At 41.7% G+C, this 16,233-nt stretch overlaps 1 protein-coding gene across 2 annotated transcripts in view; it reads right to left on the bottom strand.

The window, feature by feature from the left end:
* LOC138960319 (centrosomal protein of 192 kDa-like) overlaps positions 1-16,233 on the bottom strand; it is a 70,015-nt gene that overhangs the window by 34,168 nt on the left and 19,614 nt on the right. For both annotated transcript variants that reach the window (XM_070332171.1, XM_070332181.1), the window contains 12 exons: positions 15,124-15,211; positions 13,041-13,289; positions 12,614-12,684; positions 12,157-12,431; positions 8,861-8,938; positions 7,985-8,049; positions 7,571-7,747; positions 5,641-5,770; positions 2,937-4,958; positions 2,102-2,376; positions 1,009-1,143; positions 102-224 (listed from right to left, as the gene is read on the bottom strand). In XM_070332171.1, the coding sequence (XP_070188272.1) occupies positions 102-224; positions 1,009-1,143; positions 2,102-2,376; positions 2,937-4,958; positions 5,641-5,770; positions 7,571-7,747; positions 7,985-8,049; positions 8,861-8,938; positions 12,157-12,431; positions 12,614-12,684; positions 13,041-13,289; positions 15,124-15,211 (3,688 nt within the window). The remainder of the gene's footprint in view (positions 1-101; positions 225-1,008; positions 1,144-2,101; positions 2,377-2,936; positions 4,959-5,640; positions 5,771-7,570; positions 7,748-7,984; positions 8,050-8,860; positions 8,939-12,156; positions 12,432-12,613; positions 12,685-13,040; positions 13,290-15,123; positions 15,212-16,233) is intronic.

Raw genomic sequence — 16,233 nt, 5'->3', positions numbered from 1 at the left:
TTCGATGTAGGGACACTTCTGGATTGCCCTAAGGGCGTCCCTTCATCGCAGGTGGCACTGTACAGTCTTTGGGGCAAGAAGTGAGCAAAGAGTTGACTCACGGACCAAATGGAGAGGCGCACGGGTAAGGCCGCCCTCTTGATGTTGCGCAGCTTGATGGTCTTCACCACACAGCCCCCCCACATCACCTCCCCCATCTGCAGCACGTCCACTGATGGGGAAATCTGGAAACACAATATGCATCAACTGATTTAAAGAGTGTAACACTGGAGCATCACAACCTACACAAACAAGAAATTCCTCCGAGGTAGGAAAAACACCCCCGTCCTTACCATTCTCACTGCCACCAACTGAGAAGGTTATTTCCCTTTGACCATTAATATGTCCCTCTATAAGTCCTTGTAGAATCTTAATCCACCAATAACTCCCTAACCGTGTGTTTGACTGGTCCCAATTTTTGTAAGGACCGTCTCAGGAATGTATAGAACCTGTTCACCAAGTTTGGTGACGATCGGTCCGTTCATTCTTGAGATCTATATGCGAACACAAACAAACAAACAAACACATCGACCGAATCCTATACACACCCCTATACCGGGGGTGTAATAAAACACTCTCTCTTCAAAGTGGAGGAAGCATTGAAGAACTGAACATGAAAAAAGTCAATGAAAGAAAAGACGGCGATACAAATATTCAGAACGAAATTCAAATGTAGATGGAGCAGTGGATGCTGGGACGGGGCAATGTGAGAGCCCACTGGGACAAGGACCACATGTCAGGGCAGCACCAACAAACAAAACAACAACAAAAAAAGAAGAAAAAAACTGTACTCAATTTACATGTTCAGAAATGCTTTTGCAAGCAAGAAAAAGAGGATGTTGTCTCACTTCTTTTTTCTGCTTCAGTTTTGTAAAGAAAACTGTGGTAATAACAGCGCAAAATGGTGCATTGTTCACTTACTGGTTTGTTTTATTTCAATGTCTAAGTGACCAAGATGACAGAGCTCACCTGTATGTGCGGCACCTCAGCGATGGCTCTGAGCTGTACGAGGGTGGACGTGGGTTCCAGGGAAGGGTTGAGGGACTGACTGAGCACCTCTACCTGACAGGTGTGCTCCCCCGGCCACTTGGGTACAAACAGCACCTGTCACCATCAAGAGTCAAACATTATTGATACCCCTCTTAAAACATTGTTATTTAAGACTTATAACCTTCTAACACCTTAATTATTTAGTTTTTCTTTCAATAAGGTCTGCAAATTTACCTCCATTTTAAGAATCAAAAACAAGAAAGGTAGGTTGTTGGAACGTTTGTTATTGACAAAACAATACATTCACAGATATTTCGACCCAACGGTCTTTTAAGTGAACAGACAAACAAATATTCACACAAAACTTATCTTGATAGATATTTATCCATTTTAAGACCTATTTGAGATTTCCAGCTTCAGACACAGCCACATGCACCCATGGGAAAAGACACACATCTTTAAAAGACAAAACAAAAACAAAGAATAACACGAAACAACAACAAAGAATAGTCTTAGATATCTGGATACCAGAACGCTGCAAGATTATACAAATTTAGACAAAACTTTTGAATGTTTTTAGGTGTGATAGTGATACAGTTCTTCTTCTTCTTCTTATAATCATCCTTATTATCAAAACAAGAGGCGAAGCCTTCAAGGCTCACGTAAGAAATCGACAAACAGTAACACAAACTCAATCACTCCGTCACACATACACACACACACACACACAGTAAGCATAGGTGACACTGTGCAAGAAAGCGAGACACTAGATCTAGATCTGTCTGTCTGCATGTAGCCTACTTACAGGGACACGACTGCCAACTAGTCTCGGCCCGCTCAAAATAACAATGACCGAGACTTTCAGTAATTCCTTCGCGTGACGTCTAACCCTCTTACGTCATAATGTGACGTCTTCAAATGACGAAATGTTAAAGTTTCTACCACAGACATACACACGCACAAACAAACACACACACACACACACACGCACAAACGCACAGACAGACAAAGTTACGATCGCATAGGCTACACTTACGTGAGCCAATGAAACACATGGAGGTGCAACACTTACAGGCAGACTCTCCGAAGTGCCGGCACCAAGAGACATCTTGGGCTTCAACTCAAAGGGACTGTGCTGGTCAAGCGGCACCGCTGTACCGTTGTGCACCAGCTTGACCACAACAAACCGACACACAACGCCGAACGCCGTCCGATTGGACACCGGGAAGCACATCTTCTGGGACACCCCCAGGCAGCAGATTTCCGGGAAGTCGATGTTTCGCTGGACATCAATCAGCTGGCGCTGGACGCGTGGAGTGACCAAGTCAATGCCTGGTGTGGTCAGTTCTAGCACACAATCAAACATGAACTAGAGTTTAACATCAGATCTAGCACACAATCAAACATGGACCAGAGTTTAACAGCTGTCATTCTGATTTTGTAATTAACGGGGATGCTCCTGCAAACATCACTTGACTGCCCTCATCACAAATTGACACCACAAATCCCAAATGGTGTCCTGACTGTAAACAGGTGTCCTGACTTTAAACATGTGGACTGGGCTTTGTGACTGACCTTATCTTACTTGTACAACACTTATCCCCTCCTCCCCCCCCCCCCCCCCCCCCGACCCATTCTGTGAAGAACCTTGAAGTTGAAGATGATGAAAGATGGTCACACTGGAAAAAGATTTAATCAGTTTAACAATGACAACAGTAATGGTAGGTGAATTCCTGAGACACACATTTCACAAACAAAACAAATCCCTCAGGTGGTCATACTGAAAAAAGACTCCATTAGTTTAACAACAATGACCACAAAAATAGTAGCTGAGGTCCAGAGACACAAATTTCACAAACAAATCCCTCAGAACCATCCACTAAAAAAGTTAAACCATCCGTACTCACCTCTTTCATGCAGACGTGACGCCATCATGCTGACAGCCGCTACCTTGCCGACCTCAAAGGCCGGGGTGCTCTGGTACATAGGACTCTGGCCCCAGAAACTGCCCATAGCTGAGTGGTACATGGTCTGCTGAAGGTCTTCGTTCAGCTCGTAGTAAACGCTCATGACAGACTCATCCATCGTCTGGTCCGTGGCGTTGGGTGGGTGAGGCGTCTGGGTGACGGAGCGCACGTAGTTTGCCGTGGTTTCTGACGTAGAATTGGGATTGCTGGGTTGCGTAGACTGCGCTGGTGCAGTCACACCAGCATCTTTACCATTTATATACTTCTTGGCAAACTCAGTGTTGAGCAGTGAGCTGCTTGTGAGCAGGGTTGGCGTGGCATCTTGGTACCTCTGCCTTTCTGCAGAGGGCTTCTGGGACCCGACGTTCATTCCTTGATCAGGGTGAGACTGTCCCATACCACCAGCATCAACAACATCAAAAGGTCGCGACTCCATCAAATCTCCATCGTCCACACCTACTGCTTGTCCTCTCTTCGCGCCACCTCCAGATCTGCTACGGCCCGAAGCCAAGGCAGAGTTTTCCATGCCATCAGGGACGTGGTGGTTGTATTTGGTGCCTCTCGGAGATCCCTGGCTTGACAAGGCATTCTCCTGTGACGGGGGACTGAACGACTCTTCTCTGGCTTGCGAGGAGGCTGTAGACTGCTGGGATGCAGCCGACAGTTTCTGTGGGGGCGTCTGCAATAGAGTATGTGATGGCACATTTTGCGAGACATCTTTTCCCGTTCCTTGTGCGTACCCTGCCCCTTCTGCAGGCAGCAAGTTGTTGTTGGATTTGTTCTTCTCTTCTAACACAAAGTTCTCTTTCATGCCTCTCTCAGCATGTGGCTTTCCTTTCTTGGCACTGGGTGGGATATTCAAGGGTATGTCTCGGAGATGCTTAGAAGGTTCAGGAGCAAAGGATTTGGATCTTCTCGAATCTTTGGCGTCCTTGTTTTCAGCATACTGCAACTTGTCTGCATTTTTACTCACCTTAGCGTCTTCTTCAGATTTCACATTCACCGATTTTCGCTTGGCAACACCAGGCTTAGCAGAGCTTAACCCTGACTGAACTTTGAAGACACTGTCACCCGCAGAGGGTCTGCCTTTAATGGAAGACACTCTTGAACTGTCTGCAGGCGCTCCACTTTGTCTCTGACTGAGAATTCTCTTGTTCACATCCGTTTTAGGCTTATCTGAGCTTTTTCTGTTCACATCTTGTTTCCTAGCAGTGCAGGAGTCATCAAGACTGTGCTTCACATCAGCTTCTCTGAACTCTGGGTGAGAGGGGATGTGAGAAACCGATCTGCTTTTGCTCTTTGACAATGGCAGGGCCATAGCCACTGCCTCCCCCTGTCTGCTCGACTCGCTTCTGCTCCCCGGTTGGCTCTCCACAGGTGACGATCGAGTGCCGACCGGCACAGGCAGCCTTGACCCTCGCGGTGACTTGCGCGCCGTAGGACTATTAGAAGCTGCTGAACAAGGGGTGGACTGCGAGGAAGAAGAACTCCCTCCAGCCTCACCATCAGCCCTGCTACCTGACACACCTGCCGGAACAACCTTGGTGTTCCCTGACTTCTGCTTTGACTCCTCCTTGATGCTGACCTCACTCTGCTCAAGCGCAGTCTGGTCAGCGACATTTCCCTTGGCCTGTCGTTTCTTGGCATGCACCAGCTGCAACATGGCCGAGGCAAAGTCAGAGGATTTGGTGTAGCTGTTGTTCTTGATGAAGCCGAAGACGGAACTCATGCTGAGAGCATCTTCCATGGACAGATCTCCACCAGCGTTGCTGGCCGTCAGATCCAACAGGAGAGACGACAGCGTTACTTCTGCAGCAGTTGTGTTTGCCAGTGTGGTTCTGGCTAAGGTAGCGGCTTCTCCTGCCTTCTCTTGACCTGCAGGGCTGGAGGTTGGTGATTTCTTGGGAGATGTCAAATTTTCTTCTGAGAGGGTGGAGTCCGCAGACACCAGAGTCTTGTCTCCTAAGAAATGAACAGAAAAAGAGAGGGATGTAAATTATGAGAAGGAAAATATGAAACTGAAGAAATATTTCATGACAGATGTACCCACCTTTGTTTGCTGGGGTACTAGAATTGCAAAAAAAAAGTGACTAAATCAGAAAGTCATTTTACAATATTTTTGTGTATCACTTTCAGCCTACACCTCAAACTGCGAGAGTTACAGAAGTAAAACTCTGCACCGAGATGGTAACACTTGACTTTCACTCTAATTTTTTTTACTGACACTTTGAAGAAGCCCTCTCTCTCTCTCTAACACATACATATATCAGACCTGGGAATCCCTGTTTTGCACTCGGAGTATTCTCAAACTTGGGTGTATTTTCCGAAAAATGAGCTTACTCCACACAGCATTTGAACATCCATGATTCAAACATGCTTCACACGCGTCCGTCGCGCCGTCGATTAAGTTTACCAATACATTTTTAACAAATGTTTCTTTCGATGTTTACTGACAAAATCTGTAATCATGTGTCAAAATACTGGATGGGCTTCGTCGAATTTTTTGTCCACTGTCCGTACTGCTCATATTCTAGACAGTCATATGTACAAAATACAGCGAAATCGTATGGGTTCCCTGGTCTGATATATACATACATACACATTAAACATTAAACAAAACCCCAGAATCGTTGACTTCACCCACCATCTTCATTGCCCTCCCCCTCGGTGCGGGAGTTGAGAGACAGTATGGAGGAAGCATTGGATGGAGGGGACATGAACTTCACAGGGTAACGTCGATGAGGGGGGCTCTGCAATGGCTTGCCAAACTCAGGCTGAAAAACAATCAAATGAAAGGGACACTTTACCATCAGAATAATCAAACTCACTGCCACAAAGAGAACCCCTGTCATGCTACTGCCAATCAAGAGGACAAACTAAATCAGAAAAACATTCGTACCATTTCAACTATCAACATCATGCTGACAAAGACGTAAAAGTTGCAGAAAAGCTGATACAATTTCTTAACATTAAGTAATTTAAATTTAACTCCCCAAAAGTGTGTAATGGAAATCATATGTTGACAGGTTATTTCTTGCAGGGTCTGAAAAATATACAATAAAAAAAATGCTCTAACTCTAACCAGTATATCATAAGATAATTGCCTATGTCATTTTTTTTATGTTTTGAGAAAAACGCAAAAAAACTTCTTTGGTTTTTTAACAATCTGCCTCTCTCATTTTAGTCATAAGTTGCTAACTGCCAATCTCGAGCGGTGGATAAACGTAAAATAAAGAGCTATCATCAACATTTTCAATCAGCAAAACTGCATAACAACTCACAAAGAGCTTTTGCATACCTTCCCATTCTCAAAACAAGTCTTCCTGTATCATAGAGAAAAAGTGCCTAACTCAAGAAACGAGATCGGCAGTTTTCCTTACGTTACCATGGCAATGGTTTCCGATGGTCTGAGAGTTTATACTCTCTAACACGTGATAGATACCCTTCCAGTAGCTTCCCCTGTAGTTTCACTACAGAAATGCCTAACTCTGAGATAGATAATTTTCTTATGAGCGTGACGATATTACAACAATATGCTCCTTTTTCCAACTTGCGTTGTTATTTGCACATAGTAACTGTCATAATATATACAAACGATACAACAAAAATATGGAGGAAGGAAGGCACAACATTGAGCACAACAACAAAAAGTAATACTAAAATTAATAAAATAAAACAAGTCGCGTAAGGCGAAAATACAATATTTAGTCAAGTAGCTGTCGAACTCACAGAATGAAACTGAACGCAATGCCATTTTTCAGCAAGACCGTATACTCGTAGCATCGTCAGTCCACCGCTCATGGCAAAGGCAGTGAAATTGACAAGAAGAACGGGGTAGTAGTTGCGGTAAGAAGGATAGCACGCTTTTCTGTACCTCTCTTTGTTTTAACTTTCTGAGCGTGTTTTTAATCCAAACATATCATATCTATATGTTTTTGGAATCAGGAACCGACAAGGAATAAGATGAAAGTGTTTTTAAATTGATTTGGACAATTTAATTTTGATAATAATTTTTATATATTTAATTTTCAGAGCTTGTTTTTAATCCGAATATAACATATTTATATGTTTTTGGAATCAGCAAATGATGGAGAATAAGATAAATGTAAATTTGGATCGTTTTATAAAGTTTTATTTTTTTTTTACAATTTTCAGATTTTTAATGACCAAAGTCATTAATTAATTTTTAAGCCACCAAGCTGAAATGCAATACCGAAGTCCGGGCTTCGTCGAAGATTACTTGACCAAAATTTCAACCAATTTGGTTGAAAAATGAGGGCGTGACAGTGCCGCCTCAACTTTCACGAAAAGCCGGATATGACGTCATCAAAGACATTTATCAAAAAAATGAAAAAAAACGTTCGGGGATTTCATACCCAGGAACTCTCATGTCAAATTTCATAAAGATCGGTCCAGTAGTTTAGTCTGAATCGCTCTACACACACACACACACAGACACACAGACACACACACACACACACACATACACCACGACCCTCGTTTCGATTCCCCCTCGATGTTAAAATATTTAGTCAAAACTTGACTAAATAAAAAAACAGCAAAAATATCCTCACCCTCGGAATATCGGGATCACCGCCTAAAGTTCCAAGCGTTTCTGTTCTGGCAGCCATGTAGGAGCCGATCGACATCTCCATGCTGGCTGGGTTGTCTTCCCCTGCCAGGAAACCCGAGAACTGGTCGTCCTCCCCTCCCCACGACAGACCCTCTGCGGCAAGGTCCAGCTGATGATGCTGTAGGACAGAGGCAATGGTAAGGGTTCTGCTTTTTCTATTTCCGTCAATCTATAAAAACCCAGACGTAAATTCAATTTCTTCTGGTCAGCATATTCATGACCTGTATGCTTGCCATTCATCAACACTGTCAACCTACTCCTGAACAAATGTTTGCTGTTGATAGCAAATTTTACCCAATGTGTTATGTGTTTACATTTGTCATGAAGAAAAAAAACCCACATTTAAGAAACTAACCTCGCTGAACTTATTTTCCTCTTCAAACTGTAGTTCATCAGCGTCCAGCATTGCCTTCATCGCACCTGTTCAACCATGCAATATACAGGTAAAAATCAAAATCAAATTAGAGCATTCATGTCTTCTTAAGTAAGTCTAATGCTTATGCAGATTAGATACAACCAAAATACACACACACAGAGGCACACACACACACACACAGAAGTGAAGAGGAAAAAAAAGTACTATCCTGCAGACTGAAGTCATCATCTCCAATATTTATGATCCCCCCCTCCCTCCACCCACATATTCTCCCTCTCACTCCAAGGTTAAAGAGAAAGAAAGACTACCAACCCATAGGCTTCAAATCATCATCACACACAGTAATGCAGACATTCATACACACACATTCTTCCTCTCCCCCCTTCCCCCCCCCTCCCCATGTGCTAGACCACCCCACCACTCTGACCACACACCAACATATGTTATCTCTCACAATTAACTTTCTCACGGTGGCACCACACCTACACCCCCCTCCCAACCCCCTTCCTGCACACAGCAACATACACTCTTAGTTTAAATTAACTTTCTTCTAGAAACTACACGTAATGCAGACATTCATACACACACATTCTTCCTCTCACACAAACACACACACAGGTGAAGAGAAAGAGAAAGACTACCGACCCACAGACTTTGCCATCATCACACACAGTAATACAGACATGCATACATACAGTCTTCCTCTCACACACACAGGTGAAGAGAAAGAGAAAGACTACCAAACCACAGGCTTTAAGTCATCATCACACACAGTAATACAGACATGCATACATACACATTCTTCCTCTCACACAAACACACACACAGGTGAAAAGAAAGAAAAGGACTACCGACCCGCAGGTTTGAAGTCATCGTCATCGACATTAATTCCCAGCTCCCTCAGTTCCTTGTTCAAACTACATTCCGCTTCATCTGAAATCAAAAAACATCCTACAACTCAGTACAAGTATCAGCTTGAAAACAAAGTTATCCTTAAACCCCAAGCAAATGCACAATATGATCGTACAGTGGTGCCTGTGATGTGAGGCCACTCTGATGAGTTGACTTCTCCCTTGAAATGACACCTTCCGTTGTCCTTTTGTCTACTATTTCTACACACATTTTGATCATGACAAACAACCTTGTGTCTACTATTTCTACACACATTTTGATCATGACAAACAACCTTGTGTCTACTATTTCTACACACATTTTGATCACGACAGACAACCTTGTGTCTACTATTTCTACACACATTTTGATCATGACAAACAACCTTTTGTCTACTATTTCTACACACATTTTGATCACGACAGACAACCTTGTGTCTACTATTTCTACACACATTTTGATCACGACAGACAACCTTTTGTCTACTATTTCTACACACATTTTGATCACGACAAACAACCTTGTGTCTACTATTTCTACACACATTTTGATCACGACAAACAACCTTGTGTCTACTATTTCTACACACATTTTGATCATGACAAACAACCTTTTGTCTACTATTTCTACACACATTTTGATCATGACAAACAACCTTTTGTCTACTATTTCTACACACATTTTGATCACGACAGACAACCTTTTGTCTACTATTTCTACACACATTTTGATCACGACAGACAACCTGCAATGTAGGGACACTCTTAGCTGGTCCAAAGGGTGGCAGAGGTAACACCTAACACAATTTTTTTTTTAAATGCAATACTCAGAATGGTTTGAAAACGGTTTACATTTTGCAAAGTTCTGATAATTCTTTCTTTATTTGGTGTTTAACGTCGTTTTCAACCTCGAAGGTTATATCGCGACGGAGAAAGGGGGGAGATGGAATAGAGCCACTTGTCAATTGTTTCTTGTTCACAAAAGCACAAATCAAAAATTTGCTCCAGGGGCTTGCAACGTAGTATAATGTATTACCTTACTGGGAGAATGCAAGTTTCCAGTACAAAGGACTTAACATTTCTTACATACTGCTTGACTAAAATCTTTACAAAAATTGACTATATTCTATACAAGAAACACTTAACAAGGGTAAAAGGAGAAACAGAATCCGTTAGTCGCCTCTTACGACATGCTGGGGAGCATCGGGTAAATTCTTCACCCTAACCCGCGGGGGGTAGTTCTGATAATGGTTAAAGAAGAATTTAGTCTTTTTTTTATTCATTAAATTTCAATAGAATTAAAGTCTGATCACATGCAATTTTAAATGGTATTCTTCAAAACATTATCAGAAGTAAACTGTGGCAAGGTTAATTTGTAGCTGACCAATTCAACGGCAACACAAATAAATTAACAAGAAGGGCAAAGCCCATACGACTCACATGCTTACATAGCAATGACATCATACACTAAGAACTGCTTTACACATTTTTCCTACCAAAATACATGTGACCTTGACCCAAGGTCAAGGTCATCCAAGGTCATGCAACACAAAGCTGTTAATTCAAGACATAGGAAGTACAATGGTGCTTATTGGCTCTTTCTACCATGAGATATGGTCACTTTTAGTGGTTCACTACCTTATTTTGGTCACATTTCATAAGGGTCAAAGTGACCTTGACCTTGATCATATGTGACCAAATGTGTCTCATGATGAAAGCATAACATGTGCCCCACATAATTTTTAAGTTTGAAACAGTTATCTTCCATAGTTCAGGGTCAAGGTCACTTCAAAATATGTATACAATCCAACTTTGAAGAGCTCCTGTGACCTTGACCTTGAAGCAAGGTAAACCAAACTGGTATCAAAAGATGGGGCTTACTTTGCCCTATATATCATATATAGGTGAGGTATTGAATCTCAAAAACTTCAGAGAAAATGTGAAAAATGTGAAAAATAGCTGTTTTTTAGGCAACATTTATGGCCCCTGCGACCTTGACCTTGAAGCAAGGTCAAGATGCTATGTATGTTTTTGGGGGCCTTGTCATCATACACCATCTTGCCAAATTTGGTACTGATAGACTGAATAGTGTCCAAGAAATATCCAACGTTAAAGTTTTCCGGACGGACGGACGGACGGACGGACGGACGACTCGGGTGAGTACATAGACTCACTTTTGCTTCGCATGTGAGTCAAAAAGCAATTTAGGTCAGTTTGTTAAGAACCAAGTGTTAGAGGTGTTGTCACACATCCACACATACTCAAATTCAATACCCACACACACCACACACATCAAATGTCATCATTCTAGGTTTTCAATAGCAAATGCAATATCAATGGATGGATCAACATTAACTACCATACCTTCACAGGCAATTTGTTTCCAATAAATTGATTGACTGTTTATATTTTATATAACATAAATATATAATGAATGTGTTGTTACTGATATAAAGGACTGGGTGGCCGAGTGGTAACGCACTTGCGCTCGGAAGCGAGAGGTTGCGAGTTCGACCCTGGGTCAGGGCGTTAGCAATTTTCTCCCCCCTTTCCTAACCTAGGTGGTGGGTTCAAGTGCTAGTCTTTCGGATGAGACAAAAAACCGAGGTCCCTTCGTGTACACTGCATTGGGGTGTGCACGTTAAAGATCCCACGATTGACAAAAGGGTCTTTCCTGGAAAAATTGTATAGGCATAGATAAAAATGTCCACCAAAATACCCGTGTGACTTGGAATAATAGGCCGTGAAAAGTAGGATATGCGCCGAAATGGCTGCGATCTGCTGGCCGATGTGAATGCGTGATGTATTGTGTAAAAAAATTCCATCTCACACGGCATAAATAAATCCCTGCGCCTTGAATATGTGCGCGATATAAATTGCATAAAATAAAAATTAAAAATAAAAATCCCTGCGCTTAGAACTGTACCCACGGAATACACGCGATATAAGCCTCATATTGATTGATTGATTGATATTATAAGATTGTAAAATAAGGCATCTCCGTTTGTAAGCCCTAATATCTCAGTAAAAAAGCTGATTCCCAGAAAAAACAAGAAAAAAAAAACAAAAAAAAAAACTACCATACCTTCGCAGTAATGTCAAAATCAAGATATTCCTCCGCTTAATTTTGTTTGTATTTTACACAAAACAATCATACTGGGACTAAAATAAAACCGAAACAAGTAATCTTTAACATCTTTCCCTTCCTTGACCTGTTAAAATAAAAAACAGAATTATAAAACAAATCCACAAACAACTGACTTTTGTCACTGTCAGTCTTTTTCTTGGGAAGCACTGGCGCTCGAGGCTTTCTGAACGGTCCATCAAAAGAACCGCTGCCTTTTCCTGGAAAACCAGGTAATGCGCTGCTCTTGTTCGTCGATTGAGGTTGGTAGGCAGGCTTATCAGACAGACATTCGGCCCTCTCTGCAAACTGACTCTGTGAATCGCCATACTTTGTTGATAGTCGTTGGTATGAGAACTGAGGGGTTTCTTGTTTACCCGTGGCTGGGTCGGTGGTGGCAACTTCTGCAGATCTGAAACAAGAGCAGCATTTTTCTATTTGATCTTCCCTATTAAAAGATCTGCTACTACAAATTTGTACGGTGGAACCTTCTTTTTTTGTCCCTTTGTTTTCAGACCATTCCCCTTTAAAACCTAGTTTTAAATATTTTCTATTTAAAAATCGTTTTGCCATATGTACACTCTAAATACTCACTTGTTTGCCATGTCACTGTGGTCACTGTCAGGGCTTAATCCAAATGAACCCAGGCTGCCTCCAAACTGACCCTGCAACGTAATCTAAAATGCCTCAAATCAAATTTCTGTGCTAAGCAATCTTTAAATATCGAACAAACAAACAAGAGTATGCACCGCAACCCAATACATAGAGCTAATTAATGCTTCGGTTATTGATACAAGTCCAAGTTGTATAAAACAGTGTGGTAAAAAGCAACCATTCCATAATCTCTTAAAACGGAATGAATCGATTGGTTGGTTATCATTTTGTAGAATTCAGCTCTGATTCAATCCAACCTGAAGCACATTGAAAAAAAGTACAGTGAGAAAAACGGCACACTTACAAAAAAGACACACTGAAAAGAAAATGTTCAGGCAACCCAGCCATGATCAAATCACAAGGTTACCTCAAATGGGTTTTCTGGACCGTCCTCTGCATTAAAACCTGAAGCATCCAACCTGAGTTCTTCCCCTTGTTTGGACCTTGGGGGCGCTTCAGTCCTGGACTGTAGCATGTCCTCCACAATGAAGGTGCTGCCCTCTAGGTTGTGAGAGGAGATCACCCCGCTGTCCCGGAGAGTGGAGCCGGTGGAGGTGGGCAGAAAGAACTTGGCTTGAAGTCCCGAGGAATCTTCCACCTTCTGACCAGAGGCCATCTGCCACAGAAAGACAGCTTTAGACGGTTGACAGAGGCCATCTGCCACAGAAAGACAGCTTTAGACGGTTGACAAACTACAATCCTGATTCAAATCTTGTTCATTAACATTTTACGTTGAAGTTCTGCTTCTGTTTTTATTGTCATCTTTTTATTTATTTGTTTATATATATTTTTTTAGCTTATAATAATTATAATAATGGACACTTATTAATCGCTACTTCTTACTAGAGCTCACGGCGATGTACAATACAGTAAAACCTGCATCTAGCGAACTCTTATTTCGGAGGACACCTTAGCATAACGGACAATTCAAGGACGGATGTATTTTACACTCAAAAACACCTTAAAAGAGCGAACACCTCAAAGGCGCGGACGCGGACACCCTATTTTGGTCCCGATTGGGTTCGTTACTTGTCAACAACGGACAAACCCTTGAAGCAGACAGCTTTTAGCAGACGCTGATCCGCCATCTTGGTTCTGCAAATACAATCTCGCTGGCGATGTGAACGCGCGAGAAGCTTATTTTGTAAGCCAATGACAGCACTTGAAAGAAGTTGATTTTTGTATGGTGCACGCTCATTGGTCGATGCCGTGAACTCACAAACATTTGCATTTTGGGTTTCTACTTTCTGTACTGTGATGCATCTTCGTCTCATCCTTCGTCTTCGTCTCATCATGCCAAAACGAACATTTTTGACTTTAGAAGAGAGAGTCGATGTCATAAAGAAATTGGACAAGGGGCTCTCCGTTCGAAAAGTTGCTAATGAGCTGAATTGCGGAAAAACTCAAATTTCCAACATAAAAGCTGATCGAACACAAATTCTCAGTCAGTGGGAATCCGGTGCCAGATCGATGGCAAAATGTGTTAAGAGAAGAAAAACAACCTATGATGAGTTGAACAAAGAACTCTTCGAGTGGTTTTCAACAGCTCGATCAAAGAATCTTCCCGTGAATGGCCCATTGCTTCAGGTCGTAAGAAACCGATTGTACCTCTCTCTCTCTATCTCTGTGACTTTTTCCGCAAACCCCAGTGATAAACTTACTGATTGTGGTTTTGTACATACATGTTGCAGACTATCCTTGAACTTTTTCTCTTTGTCACTTTCTGTATAACTAATGCACAGTTTGGAATTTTTATTAACAATTGTTTTTTCTGAACATCAAGTTTTGGTTTTCATTTTTATTACACGTAATGAAAGAAAATGAATGAACTAAACATGCATAGACACTCTATTTACATTTATATATAAACATGCACACATACATACAATAAAACTACATGTACCACTAACAAACAATCATGTAATTCATTTGGCTGTTGTTTTTCTCCAACAAAATGTTGGCGCATTCATATTCATAAGAAAGGACACCTTGCTACAAAGGACAGTGGCAAGGCTCCCCAAGAGCGTCCTTTGCTCGCAGGTTTTACTGTAACAACAGCGTGCACACACACACACACACACAAATACAGTTTGTGGATAACAGTACTATAAAGACTAACCTTAAAAACTCTCACCTAAAACATACATTTATAAATATAGACATGTATAAATCTGTGTTCCTCATCTTTGTTGACTATAGGATAATGATCCTCTGGCACTTTCATCAATGCTACACACATGCATAAAAAAAAAGGTTATCAAAAACCCAAATTTTCAAAATGTTTGTCGAAATACAAAAGATTGTTTCCTCCTTTTCCTAAGCTATAGAAAAAAAAATCATATTCCTGTTAATATACCACTTGTTGAAAGAACTCATTTACAGCTCAACTTTACTTTCTTTTAGCATGCTAACAGCAAATTTCCAGGACAGAAAGACATGGCTGAGCTGACCTGAAAGTCTTGTTTCTCCGTTGTGCTGCTGATGTGGCGAGAGGTCGGCCTGTCTGCCTGTGCCGCAAATTTTCTACCACCACCGTCACTGTACAAACAAAACTGTATTCATTAAAACTTATACATACAACATTAGTTAACGCAAAAAAGACAATTCAACGCCCTTTTTCTCACACACACAACAAATTGAGAGAAAGAAACTGAAAGATAGTTTGTATGACTCAAGCACACACACACACACACACACGCACACAAACACAAAGTTAGGCCTTGTCCAATTTGTTTCTTTACTTAAAAGTTAAATTTATCTAAATCTGAATACACACGGGTATAGCCTGCAATCCTCCCCTAACAAACGCAAATACACAAACAGATACATATGAAAATTCGTCTTTGTACACTTAAACGACTAAGGAGACTTGACAAAATGTTGATGTACATCAGAAGGCCTCCATTGAGCAGTAGATATGTATGTAAATCGAAAATTTTATTGTAAATTTTCATTTAATAAATATACCTACCCGAATCACATGTAGCAGTTGACTCAGTCTAAAGTGCTAGGTCTGAAAAGGCTACCCGTCTAAGGGGAGCAACCCCAACTAAAAAAGTGTAAACGTAGCTATGGTAATGACGACGCACCCAGGGAGTTACCTCCCCTCCTGCGTACTACGTCACTACTGCTACTGACCACGTGACCCCTATCATTCGACTCGAAGAATAAAATCTCCAAATCATAAGCGGGGTAGGTGGGAGGGACTACGATATGTGATTCGGGTAGGTATATTTATTAAATGAAAATTTACAATAAAATTTTCGATTAAATTACATATTCCTACTCCGAATCACATGTAGCAGATTGAAACAACAAGGCGGTGGGCAAGAAAAAAGTTCAAACTCACTCTCAAATCCTTGTCAAGAGCTGACCCCCTGCCACCATGGCAGGCAAAGCTCTAGATCCATCCTGGCGAAGAGCCGAGATGTCACGCAGGTAAAAATTCATGAAGACATCCTCGGAACGCCAGTATGCGGTGTGTAGCACCTCCTCCAGTCTTCTTGATCGTAACACGGCCAAGGAGGAGGCCCAAGCTCGCGTCTCGTGAGCCCGAGCTG

Source organism: Littorina saxatilis, linkage group LG1, assembly GCF_037325665.1.
Source record: "Littorina saxatilis isolate snail1 linkage group LG1, US_GU_Lsax_2.0, whole genome shotgun sequence".
In the NCBI taxonomy this organism is placed as follows: domain Eukaryota; kingdom Metazoa; phylum Mollusca; class Gastropoda; order Littorinimorpha; family Littorinidae; genus Littorina; species Littorina saxatilis.
This window is presented reverse-complemented; position numbering and strand designations above follow the sequence as displayed.